At 32.9% G+C, this 14,271-nt stretch overlaps 1 protein-coding gene across 1 annotated transcript in view; it reads left to right on the top strand.

The window, feature by feature from the left end:
• The first annotated feature begins 12,321 nt into the window (after positions 1-12,321).
• The window catches only part of LOC129216285 (cytochrome P450 4c3-like), a 67,870-nt gene continuing 65,920 nt past the window's right edge, over positions 12,322-14,271 (top strand). Inside the window, exon 1 of the mRNA XM_054850495.1 lies at positions 12,322-12,580. Coding sequence (XP_054706470.1) covers positions 12,322-12,580 — 259 coding nt within the window. The remainder of the gene's footprint in view (positions 12,581-14,271) is intronic.

Here is a 14,271-nt window from a genome sequence, read left to right as displayed (position 1 = left end):
ATGAAATATAATGACACCTAAAAGCGCTGTTTGATTTAAAGTTTGTGAAGATAGAAAGAAAAAGAGAAAGTTTTTAACAATTAAAGGAAAGCTAAACCTTCTGGGTGTTAAAGCTGCTTGAAAAGCTGAATCTCAACTAAAAAATGCGTCGAAGGTGGCACGACAATTTCTTCCATATTCCATACATGCGATTAAAATTCAAAAAAAGGAAATCCGTAAAAGTTTACTGAGTAATATCTTATTAAAGTGTATAAATTTATGGAAATGGAAGCTGCTCTTGTATTGTGAATTAACGAAACCAGGAAGAGGGGTGTTACCATAGATGGAAACGTTATAAAAGAATTATCGAAGCAACTGTTTAAAAATATATTAGAATAGCGGTTTGGTCGCGTAGCCAAAATCATTATCATCTTCACTTTTTTAAGTTACAAATATCATTACTGGATCTATTGTACAGTACAACTATAGTGCATTTGCTTTTCTTACTGTATACTGTACGCACCGTATACTGGTTTACTTTATGTCTTTCTTTCCCATTGATCATTGATTTTGAGCATCGTAGCAGTATTTAATGTTGAATCAAACGTTTTTTTTTAAATATAAGTAAACATTCGGTTTTTTATGTCAGACACAGTAATGTATAGTTAAGAAATGTTTTTCAACAGTTGAGGGGGTGTTAACAAGTGTCTAAAACAATTGGGTACGTTTATAAAAGTTTTTACACATACCCTTTTCCACAACGCGAAATTTCGACTTACGCGAGGGATCTTGGAACGCATCCCTCGCGTAAGTCGGGACTCGACTGTACTTCGGTTTTTGACGAACTAATTATCTGTAAAAGAACCTACTTGCCCGTTCCCATGATTACATTCCCAAAACTAAAATACATTTGAACTGAAAATAATACTCCGGTAGTATGACTACCTGAGAATTTGTTGTATTACACTTGGTCATCATTCACTACTGACAAGCAAGCTTATCCAGAAATTTTTAATAAATCATTATCGCCATAAAGGACTTTCACATTCAAAGCCTTAAATCTCAAAACAATTTACGTCAATCGCATTAAAAAGTAATTTGGCATTAGAATATGCCTGGAATTATTTTCGGAAATTCTATTTAATTAATTCCAAGGATTTAACAATTTAATAAAGATGCACCTGGTATTAAGCTGCGTTCCCGTTTTCACTGGATGTCAGCTTAAACTATTCCTCCGGCATTTCAATTAGTTCGCTGAATTTTCTGCTTAAGAAGCCGTAAGACAGATTTGAAACTCTAATTAACTTTCAAATACCATTCGAAGTTTTTGAAGCAAATGCGCCATGATGGAAGCACAATACAAAATGAAATCCAGATCTCAGTTATGAAATTGAACTTCTAGGATCAAACAGTACGTTGAGTTTGATGTATGGAAATGAAACTATTAAAAACGCAAAAAAAAGTCTGCCAAATTTTGTCCTTGAACTTTTAGGATCAAATAGAATGTTGAGTTTGATGTATGGAAATGAAATAATTGAAAACACAAAAAATATGTCGTCTGCCAAATTTTAAGGTAAGATAAAACTATTTTTGAAATAAATATTTAGAATGTATCAGGAAGGATTATGGCGCGAGTTGCGCCATTCAAAATTTTTTTATGTAGATTTCTTTTAAATTTTTTTCTTAATTAATTTAAATTTTTTATTGCTTTACTTTTAATTTAAATTATTTATTTTACTTTATTTCATTTTATTCCGTGCTAGCAGTACCCGCACAGCGATGCCCGTGCTAAAAATTTAATGGAAGTCCGTTGAATAAAAAAAAATTGACGCCGCCTTCCCCCCTCTGATGTGAAATGATCATTTTTCTTTGTATTAAATGCGTACACACCTTTTCAAAAAAAAAAAACTATTAAAGTTTCTTTGGAATTTAAAACTTTTCGTCAAACTATTAAATTAGATTTACAGTTGCTTTAAAACTCTATTTAGCGAGTGAAGCGGTTTCTACTGCAATATAAAATATTTCGCCAAATAAACAAAAAAAGACAACAAATAATACCTTTCAAATGTAAAAATAGTTCCACATTCTATTGTTTATCGCCAAACTCGCCCAGCAACCACGCAATCATAATCCATACGTTTAACGAAAAAAAAACAACATCCAGTGGATTATTCAAAAATCATCGTTAGAAAAAAAAGAAGAAAATGTCGTACATTTCACTCGAATAAAAACAAATCAAAAGTTTCTTTTCTTTCAAAACAAATCGCCAAAACAATTACATTTACGATTGCTTTAAAACAATAATCCTAGACTGAACTGCTCAGTGCCTAACGCGCCAAGCGACCACGCTACCGGAACACAGCCCTTTTGCGAGTGAAGTGGATGTTTTTTCTTTGGCAATAATAAATGTTTCACCAAACAAACAAAAAAATATAAAATCGCATTAACAGTAGCTTTCAAATTTTAATATATTAAGAGCTGCGTTGCCCGGCTTTGCGCGGTTTACCATGAGAATTAAAATTGTGTCATTGTGTCAAGTGACATGTATTCAACAATCAGGCTTAAGTAAAAGAAAAAAAAGCACCATGAAAAATTACCCTTTCAAACAATGACGACAGACATTAAAATAATTTTACGAAATTAAGATGCGAAAGATGAATTTTAAAAGGGTAACCATGGAAACACTAAATAAAATAAGTTTCAGAAATTAAATGCAAAATGAGGAAAGAAACAATGGATTCAAAAAGCAGAACCGTAGAAACGGGAAAATAAAATGGTTGACAACCTGAATCAAAATGACATTTTTTGAATTCGATTTAAAAACGCTTGTAACTTTTTTTCCTTTGAAGATAGAAGCTAAGTTTTTCGACCATAAGTCGAGAGAGATCTGGAGTTAAAAATGTGGTTTTTTCCATTGGTGTCAAAAAGAAAAGTGTGGGACAATTCCTTTACTTTTTACTGATAGATTTAATGAAGAAAGTAGTGCCCAAATTTCAGCTAAGTCTAAAACAGTTCGAGCTAGAAACGCAAATTACTCGCGCCGTAATTAAGTTAGAGCATTGAAACAAATTGTTCAGAACGAGGAAAATTCTACCCTTTTCAACCATATATAATATTAATATGTGCAAGTAATTTTTCCTTCCCATATTCGGGAATTTATGTGAAATTTGGGCCTAAATTGGAATAAAAAAAGAACTATTCATCGAATTTTTTCGAATTATAGCCTATGTTACTCAGTAAGAAAGCACGTTTTATATAGTGAAGGAATTTTTCAAATAGGTGCAGTGGTTCCAGAGATTACCTCGAACATATAAACACACAAAAATTCGTCCTCTCTCTTTATAATATTAGTATAGATTTAGTTTATGTGTGTATGTTATTGGCGTAGCTCAGAACTTTTCTAGCAAAATAATAATAACAATAATAATAGTTAAAAATAAATAAATCTCTTATATAATTAAAAACTGAGCGTATCTATGTATGTCCAAACTTCTTCTCCCGAACGACAGTGAATTGACCATCGAACCACGTATCGATGGATTCGTAATCCTCCCGTCTTCATGTTTGGCTATTTAACATAATCCTCCGATAATAATTAGCGGAGGTATCAATTAAAAACTATTAATTATGACTCTTAGATTTCAAAATCAAATCCCTATTTTTCGAATGCTTTCTTCAATTTAAATTATTTTTCAGTGCTTCATCTCAACTTTCCGCAACAATGCTTTTATTAAAATTTATAGCGTGAAGAAAATCATTCAGACGAAAGATATGTTGCCATTTTCTTTCTCGAATATGAAGAAGTAAAATTCTGGATTTTGTTTTAAAGGCTTTTCCTGTATAATGTTTACTTTTTGGTTGTTTTTCCGCAAACTGCCGATAAACTTTACTGATTTTTTTTTTCTTCTTTTCTTTTTGTTCAAGCCTGAGAGTTGAACAGGCGTCACTTGACATAACTTTTATTTTTGAGGTAGACCGTGCAAAGCCGGGCGACGCAGCTAGTATTATTTTAAAAAACTAATAAAACAAAAAAGAGAGCAGAAAAATAAAAAATTTAAAATTGGAAGAATGTTGAGGAAAATGTGGGGAAAGAGCGATTTGCGCTTTTCAACGTGAGGGGAAAGGACACTTCTGGAATGTGTAAAATAGCGAGCGCAACATAGCTTTGTTAAATATTGTATCATGATTTTATTACCATCAATTCTGATCAATACAATTTTAAATTAATCATTTCCAATGTAAAGTTACGTGGTTTGTTTTCTTGATGTTGCCAACCTGCTTAAACTTCAAACATAAATACATTACATGCCCTTTTTAAGGGAAACAAAAAAGGCTTTAAATGATTTCTACAGAAATAAATAAATAATTAAATTCAGTTCAAATATATCCATATCGCTGAAGCAATACAATAGTTCTTGACGATCTTCTTACCGGGTTTTCCGCGGATGTTTGTTGGACATTTGTTTTATGAACCACTAGCAAAAATACCCGGCGTTGCCTGTGTCAGTAATAATTATGAGAAAAAATCGTTACTTGCTTTTGTTTTCTGGTTTAAGTGAAAGAATTTAAAACACATCTTTTTGACGTGATTAAAAATCGAGTTTCTTCCTTACCCGTAAAAGTAAAATAGCAATAAGTATAAAGAACAAAATAGTATTGATTTAGAAACGAAAGCACTATATTTAAGCATATACAAATTTCCAAAACATGAAATTATTCTTCTCATGTTTAAACAGATTAATCTGTTGATACTTTTTTTTTAACATGAAGTCTAAAACCTTCTCTGTATTGCTATTGAAGTTGCTCGTAATCCCCTTATACTTGCTTTAGTTATTTTGAGAAATTTCAATCATTGTGGGCTCTTGGTGCGATTTTACCGAATTTGCGGGAATCGTTTTGGGATACCTTCGATAATGCTCCCTCCTTCTTTCCTTACTTTGTAAAACGATATGGTATTAATTTTCGTTACAAAGATATTATCGTCAGGTGCTGAGATACTTTTGGTCACCATAAAATGGCGCTAAAGAGTTTCATCCGAAATGTTTCCAAAATGAGTAGTAAAATTTGGCGATTGTTTGAAATTGTGCAAAAAGGAAAACTAATGGAAGTTTTTGTGCTGTTTATGGATTTGACTAATTTAGTTGCTGTATTATTTAACACAGTAAAAAAAGTTTTTTAAAAGATTCTTTGATTGGCGATATTTTGTTTACATGGTGAAAGCTGAGAAACATTATGACGTAGTCTTCGGCTTCAAAAACAGCGACGTTGAAAAAACTGTCAAATGCATCAGCTACGGAAATCTTTCTGCAAAAATTTTGGCGATCTGCTGGTGATTGGATAATGAGTAAGTGTTCAATCAGCATAAATAATAATAAAAACCATTAATTACATTAAAGTTCCGTTTAAATGGGAAATGATCAGCCAAATCATATATTATTTGTCAATCTTGTGCAAAAATCTTACTTCAAGTTTTGACTTGAGAAAAGCCTTAACAGTCACGAAAAGCAAAGATAGTCAACAATACAACAATTGTCGCTATCGACAGGGAGTTGAGATGATACACTAAATACTCTATTGAGTTTAGGAAAGCCTTCGAACATGGAACTAAAAAGCTCATAACTCGTTTTTTATTCTACTTAGAAATTTCGAATAGGTGCCATCTTCAGCAGAAAAATCAGAGCTTTCGATGGACATATAATGTAAATATGTGCAAGTATTTTTTCATCTTTACATTAGAGAATTTATACGAAAATTGTATTTTATTGCTCCCCTAAGGGGGTTTTGCCCCCCATAACGGGACGAAAACTACCCTATGTGTTATTCTGATGCATAAGCTAAATTTTTGTGAAGTTTCATCAAAATCCGTTCAGTAGTTTTTGCGTGAAAGAGTAACAAACATCCATACATCCATACATCCATACAGACAAACTTTCGCATATATAATAGTAGTAAGATTTGTTCTGGCATGCTTGAATGTTCTTTATTTATTGCTTGATTTGATGCCTTAGCCAAAGTCGAAGGATAAAAATCTTCCACTGATCTTGTTTGTGAAGAACTATACTGTTCTGATTTGTCTGGACGAATGTAAAATCTATATTTCAAAGATAAACTCTACCATCCTCCCCTTTAATAACATAAGACAGAGAATTATGATTAGATTGAATGACAGTTCCTTGCTTCCACGGCTCGTTCGACATTTTACGAAACCATACCTTTGCCTAATCATGCAGAATTGGCAACTCTTTTCCATGTATGTTTGCATATTTATTTTGTGCTTTCTGCCGTTTCTTTAAAGATTCTTGTGCTTTCTTTAATGGAAAGTTTGGTCGCATTTTCTCTGGATGCGATAGCAACAGAGATCTAAGTCGTCTACCCTTCAACAAAGCGGAAGAAGGAAGATCCGAAGAGGGTTGGGTTCTGTAGTCTAATAAGACCGTATATAAGTCTTTTCCATCTTGTGCTGATTTTCTCAGTTATTTTTTTTATTGTTCGAAATGCTCTTTCGACCTGTCCATTGGCCCTAGGAAAGTATGGTGACGTGATCTGATGATTTAGGCTCCATTCCATGCAAAAAACTTTTTACACACTCTGAGTCAAATGGCGGTCCCCCATCACTCAAGAGCTCCTCTGGAATGCCATGTCTGGAGAAAATAGATTTAAAGATAGTAGTTACGTTTTGTGCACTGTTATGCTTCACTGACTGAACTTCCACATATTTTGAAAAATAATCAATCAATAAAATGTATTCTTGACCTCGCAAATGAAAAAAAAACACAGCCCACTTTTTGCCATGGCCTTTCAGGTACTTCTTTTTCAATCAGAGTTTCTCTTTGATTGTTGCGTTGGTGTTCTTGACAAATTTTACATCTGTCAATAAGGTTTTCTACATCAACATTCATGGAAGGCCAGTAAAAGTATTATTTTGCCTTCATTTTACAAGCTACTACACCTCTGTGAGTTAAGTGCAGCTTATATATATATTTAGCATTTCTTATCTTGAAGCTTGTGGCACAACAAACCGTTGACCGCGACAAATAATTCCTTCTTCTGTAGAGTATAACTCATCTCTACAATGCCAGTAAGGTTGGGCGAGTTTCTTAGTACTTCGTTTATCATCCCACCCATTTTTTATATGATATAAATCATCTTGTAATTCTTCATCATTTAAAGTAATTGTTGCAATATCTTTCCATTTGCTTGGTAAATCCTGAGTTAGAATATTTATTTTTACACTTGTTTCTGTCTCTTCGTCATTTTCAAATTTTTCTTCTTTTAATTGAGCTCTAGAAAGTGTATCAGCAATAAGTAATAGTTTTGCTGGGACGCACTCAAGCTTGACATCTTATCTGTTAAGTCTAAAGAGCATTCGTTGCAGCTAAGGTGATATAGTATCATACTGCTTCTCTTTGAATCCGATCAATGGTTTGTGATCGGTCTGGGCGATCACTGGTCTTCCATAAGTATAGTAATTAAAATATTCTAAACCATAAATTACGGCAAGCAATTCTTTTTCAATTTGGGCATATCGTTGCTGTGTCTCACTAAGTGATGGAGATCCATATGCTACTGGTCTGTTGTCTTGCAGCAGTACGGCTCCTAGTCAATTGCGACTTGCATATACTGATACTGTCACAACTTTGTTTTTATTAAAATATTGTAAGCATGGAGCTTGTAATAGAGCTTTCTTGATTTCCTTAAAATATCGTTAAATATTTGCGTCCCATAAATACTGTCTATTTTTCTTCAACAGTTCTCTTAAAGAATGGGTTAAACTCGAGAGGTGAGAAATAAATTTAGATAAATATGTCACCATACCAAGGAAAATTTGCAACTCTTCGCGGCCCTGTGGTCCTGGAAAGTCAACAATGGCCTTTAGTTTTTTAATATCAAGTTCTATTCATTTGTCAGATAAAGTATGACTTAAATAATTAACTGACTACTTTGCAAGTTGGGTCTTACTTGATGCACAAACTAAATATGCAAACATACATGGAAAAGAGTTGCCAATTCTGCATGATTAGGCGAAGGTAGGGTTTCGAAAAATGCTGAACGAGCCGTAGAAGCAAGGAACTGTGATTCAATCTAATCATAATGCTCAGTCTTATATTATTAAAGGGAAGGATGGTGGAGTTTATCGCAGAAATAGATTTTACAAATAAAAGGACTAATGAAAAGCACTTTTTGCTTCTAGAACTGGCTACGTGAGTACTTGATACTCTGACACCATGTTAAGTATTGTATCATGATTTTATTACCAACAATTCTGATCAGTAAAATTTTAAATGAATGATTTCCAATGTAAAGTTACGTGGTTTGTTTTCTCGATGTTGCCAACCTGCTCAAACTTAAAACATAAATACATTACAAGCTCATTTTAGAAGTAAAGACCTAATTTTAAGCCTAATCTAAAATAATACTGATAAATGGAAATAAAAATGCTACCAGTCTTTCATTCATAGTTCACGAAACTCGATTTCTCAATGGACTATATGTAAATTCCTAAGAATTCGTTCAAAATTCAAATAAAATAACTCAAGAAAATTTTTACACTTCACTTAGAACGACTAAAAACACAGCACACACGTTTTAATTAAAACGCAAGAATCGTAAATTGAATTTAGCTGTTGCCACAACTTATTTATAGGAATAAGTGTTAATAAAATAAAAAAAATGAAGTAACAATTTTGTCAGTACTTCGAATAGGGTTGTTTCCTTCAGTCAAAAGTAGTACTTTCAGTAACTAAAATTGATAGAATAAGCAAAAAAAAAAAAAAAAATTAATTTAAATTTTGACATCTTGAATTCAAATTATGTTTTTCGCAATCACGAGTGTGTGTATGTAGGCGTGTGTGTTTGTGTGTACGGATTATGTGTATGTGTGTGTAAGCATGTGTGTTTGTGTCTGGGGGGGTATGTGTATGTGTGTGTAGGCATATGTGTGTGTGTAGGCATGTGTGTTTGTGTCTGTGGGTAGTTGTGCGTATGTGTATGTTTTTGTGTGTGTATGTGTGGGTGTCTGTATGTATGCGTGTGTGTATGTGTTTGTATGTGTGTATGTGTTTGTGTATGTGTGTAGGTGTATGTATGTGTATGTGCTTGTGTGTGTATGTGTGTGTAGTTGTGTATGTATGCGCGTGTGTGTAGGACATGCATGCAACCTGGAGACGGCTTTCGCTAGAGGTGCAGCATCGTGAGGAGCCCGTCGACGGTGATGGTGTGGAGGGTGGCGGTGGGAAAAATCAAAGGAACGTCAAAAACAGTCAAGTGAGAACAATAAGCAATCGTGATTGCTCAAAAAAATTAACATGGACCCAAAAAATACTTTTATTTCCTCATTTGGCGCATCTTTCTACCACGTTTCCACGTTATGATATTCAAGAAGTGAATTAAATATTGCGCTGTAAGTTTGCTATCAAACATATCATTGCCAATACACGTGAGTAAAGATGCGAATTAAATATTTTTCTCCGTGAATGGCAACACTGAATGGCATTTCATCATTTGTGATGTCACTCGACGGAAACGTAAACGATAAAAGCGCACCAATTTAAGTAATTTTTTTAAAATATTACACTTGAACAAATTATTTAAAAAATTGTTAGATCCTATGTTTTTAAGCATGCTCTTTCAGAAAAAAATACTTTTAAAATTTTGGAAACGATCTCATTGCTGAATCAGATTTCTACTAAGTAATAATTCAAGAAATATACTTCTTTGCCTCGGAGCCAAGCCTCCGTGTGTGTTGTTATTCTTTCCCATTGCGACCTAATTTTCTCACACGTGTAAAAGGCGTAAGTTAACAAAACGAGTTAATGTTTGAAAAAAAAAATGATAATAAAGATAAAGAAAAAGGTTAAATTGCAGTTCGTCCATCGAATTCCGGGTCACTGTGCCACCGGAGAACATGTCTGTCTGTGTGTGTGTCAGTTGTCCAGATCACATAACTTAGTTTTCTTTTTCTTAAGTATTACGTCGCTGCATTGCGTAATGTAAACCTTGTGTAAGTCAGATTACATAATTTGACCTTGCAAGAGACTCAATTTGCTGTAAGATAGGTTTTCAGCAGAAAGTTAGAAATTCCGAGAAACATGTTGGTATCATAACTTTATCAGATGATCCAAACTTGCTTTCTTAAGTTTAGGGGCTGCCCTCAAATGATGTCACACTTTGTGGGATGGGAGGGTTCGTGAAATTGTGATAGTTTGTGACAAGGGAGGAAGGTAACACGTTATGTGACATCGTGCACTGTTCTTGGGCCATTCCATGTCTTGTGATCCAAAGCTTTTTCCCTCACATTTTTGTATTTCTTTGAAATTTGTCTCATCAATTGTACCCTTCGAGGTAGTCAAAAAATCCAAACTTCTAGATTTTTATCTCTTTCATTTCCTATTTATGAGATTTTGATTTTCAGAAAAGTCGTCTTTTTTTCATGAATGCTTGAACGTAAAATAGACCATAGCTCAGCATCAAATATAGATAGAAAGATTTGGTAGATAGCATTTTAAAGTACTATAGTTGCTGTTTAATATAAGATCCAACATGACTGCAAGAAATGTTAATTTTTTCTAAATGAAAATGAAATTTAAAATTTAAATTTCTCTAAAAACATATACAGTAAAACTTTGGTAACTCGACATACGGATAACTCGATTACACCGGTAACTCGACATTTATCTTTTCTTATGGTTGACCCAATGCTAATTTCCTATGGGCGAAAACCTCTTTAACTTGACACACACTTGCAGGAATCCCTATAAGTCGACATCCAATTGCTATTCTAGTACAATATCTGCTACCAACAAATTCTTTCATATTGACTTTTTCTCAGAATTTTGCGTTGCGGTTTCTTGGTTAGTCAATACTTTTCCGGAAAGCCCTTTTAGAGAATTCCTTTTTTTTTATCTAGGGGAGTCAGCCACCACACTCTGTGCTGTTAGTAAATATCTAAAAGACTGGGAAATGGTTAGAAATATGTACATACGGTTGACCTCTAGTTAAAGAAGGCACCATGACATGTTTTTCAAACAATTGTGAACAGGACTTTTTAGCTGACTGACAAGAAGCTTTTATCTCTTTTCAAAAATCATAGATTTATTCCTCACTAGGTATTTAAATAATATGTAAGTGATTTTATTATAAACATTTCAAAAAAAGAAAATAAAATTCATTAACTAGACTTAATTTTGATAATTTGAATGTTAAGCATTAGTGAGTAAGGGATACAGAAACTCGTTAGGAATTAAAATTATGGAACCTCAGTAAGTCGATATCTGCTTAAATCGACATATTTTCATGTTCGCATGAGGTGTGAGGTGTCGAGTTATCAGGTCCCACTGTAATGTTTTTTTTTTTTTTTCAAATAATTCTACAAACAATTTATGTATTTTATTTTTGTTTGCTCAAAATTTCAAGTTAATAGCATATTTTTATGTATTTTTGAATAAAATTCGACTTAGAAAAAAATGATATTTTTCAGATTATATTTATTTAAATATGGGGTTATCTTGCTGCTGATGGTCTTGTAAGTAGTAAGTAAACATGACTATGCTTGAAGTGAACTGGCATGAACTTGTAGATTGCTGACCCACCCCCCCTCCCCCCACACCACCACTTTTTATCTTTTTTTATTCAAAACTGTTTTTCAAATATTAAAAAAAAAACTTTTCAGAACAAAATTCATTGTAAACTTATTAAAAGATGAAAAGCTGAAGAACGCAGTTGTCGAAAATTGCAGTTCTCACTTGCAATTGTCGAAAATTGCAAATGAGAAATGGCGTCCAGGTTGCCATCTTTGGTGAATGTGCCTCTGGCCAGATTTTTTTTTATCTTTGGTGGGGGAGGGGGGGGGGGGAACAAAAATATGCCTTTAACTTACTTTTCTCTAAATTTCAACATATCTTAAATTCAATTTTCTTCGGGGCTATGAAAGTTTCCCCTTCTGCCTGGAATCAACATCGACTACGCCATGAGCATTCTAGATTGATCAATAATCTCACAAACAAAGACTCTCAACACTATAAAATTTAATGATGAGTGTCCTCCAACAAAAAGAGCCCTCTGAAACATCCTTAGCTCAAACCCAAACGCATCCCGATAACTAAGACAAAACAATTCAACCCCAAGAGCTTTCTCCTAGCATTGAACTTCCTTACCTATATCCTCAGGGAAAACGAGTGAAAGTGAAGTCGCACTCTCCCTCCCGCCATATCCAAAATAAAAACAAAACAAAAAAGATGACCCACATTCGAAGAAGAGAAAACGGACTCTTCAGTCACTTCAAACAAGAACGATCGAAAACCCTTTCGTTCCTTTTTGACTTATCGGTTGTAAATTCTGATCAAAATGCTTCAAGTTGCGTCGGAACTTTTAGTAACTAAAGTAGTTTCATGGAGAAAATTGTTCCCTGATGATAACTGGAGGGTATGGATTTTGGCATTAATTGCGACTTTGTTCATTGTCTCTGGCACAAAGGCTTATCTTAATCAAAGGAGAAAGACAAATATGCTTTGGAAAATACCAGGATGCAATGTAAATTACTTTTTCTTGTATTTGGCGATAGCTAAATCAATAATCCTTAACAATATGATAAAGACAAATATCTGTAAGTACCCTTTTTCCTATTATATTTTCAGGTTTCCTATTTAATGCATTTAAAGCCTTTAAACAATTTTTTGCCTTAGACATTTTCTTCAGAAAAATTGAAAGTACTGAGAAACTATTTTTGGTATTTTATTTGATACACGATGTTTGTTACTTGACGTTGCATTATATATTTAAGGATTTTTTTATCTAACATTTGATATTTTTAGTTAATATTTTTAGTTTAGCGAGTTACACATTTGATTGTGTGAGTCTATATTTTTTGTCTGTAATAAGGGAGAAGGGTGCTCGTGTGGACAAGGGGTTAGTGTGGACATCTGGAATAATTCTGTTATTTGTTTTTTCAAAATTTATCTATTAATTTATGCATAATGGCAACACCAACATGCATTTTCATGTGTAGTTTCATTACAACACACTTGATACTTCAGTAGTTAATTACAAAAGAAGGTTTTCATAGTGGAAAAGTTAATTTGGGATTTTCTTTTAATTATTAGATTAAATTATTTTAATTTATCTTTTCAAGTAAAATGAGATAACATATCATGAGTAAATGTATTAAATATAAATTTTAATATTCAGTTCTGCTGTGCATAGTTTTAATTAAATATTAAAAGGCTTAAAAGAAAAAAATGTGATACAAAGAGTGTGATAGGGCTACTATGGACGCATGGTAATGAGGCTTCTGTGGACTCATGCCCACTCTAATCCCTTGCAGTTCTGAGTGAGAAAAAAACAAGCAGTTAAATATAATATATTTTATGTTATTTGCCTGATTAAATTAATTTTGACAAGTATGCATTTAATTGCAAAGGATTTTATGTCCCATTTTTTAATATTTTAGGTTTCATTTGCAAAATAAGATTGATTCTTGTAAAGTGATGAGTTATATTACAAATGATTTTATTTATTTATTTATCATATTAAGTTTTGGGATTTTATTCTTTACCAATTGCTTAATAAAATGATTTATTGAAATGATAAAATGATGACATTTAAAAAGGATTCTGTGTGTTTTTGCACATTCTTACGCTTTTTTTACTAAATATGCTTGCTTATTGATAAATCAATTTACAAAGGAGTTCTGTCATTTTCACACATTTTTTATTACTATTTCTTATAAATCAAGTTACCAATGACATAAGCTTTAATGTTGGCTTTGTGTTGGTCAAGTTTATGAAGAACAAATAGCATTTTGCACTATTTTGGACGAGTAGAGGTCGTATAAAAAGCAACTGATTTCATTATGCATTTCTTCTGTGAAAGAGGTGAACAAAATAGTGCTTTGAAGCACGGAAAATTATTCTTTTTCCACAATGGAAAACATGTGTCCCAAACATCGGGAAATGAAATTGTAAGGAAACTACCATTGGCAAATCTTGCTAGTAGCACACTACAAAAATTCCGAAACGTTACTGATTATATCCGTGGAACGTTGCGGGATTTCACAGGTTTTCACCTATTTCCCCTAAACAAAAGATAAAAAGCTAACAAAAAGATAAAAAGTGAAAGGATTGAGAAAAAAACAGCAAAAATATATAGAAACTTATACTACTTAAACAAAACACAATATTTTTGACAAAAAAAAAACGTGAGGTTATAGCGCCTAATCAACTGGTAGGCTAAACAGCTGTTATAAACAAAGATTGAGCAACCTAAAAAAATTGAGAAAAAAAAAAACAAAAACAAAAA

Source organism: Uloborus diversus, chromosome 2 (genome assembly GCF_026930045.1).
Source record: "Uloborus diversus isolate 005 chromosome 2, Udiv.v.3.1, whole genome shotgun sequence".
Taxonomy (NCBI): Eukaryota; Metazoa; Arthropoda; class Arachnida; order Araneae; family Uloboridae; genus Uloborus; species Uloborus diversus.
The sequence above is the reverse complement of the archived record's forward strand: the minus strand, read 5'-3'. Positions and strand labels throughout refer to the sequence as shown.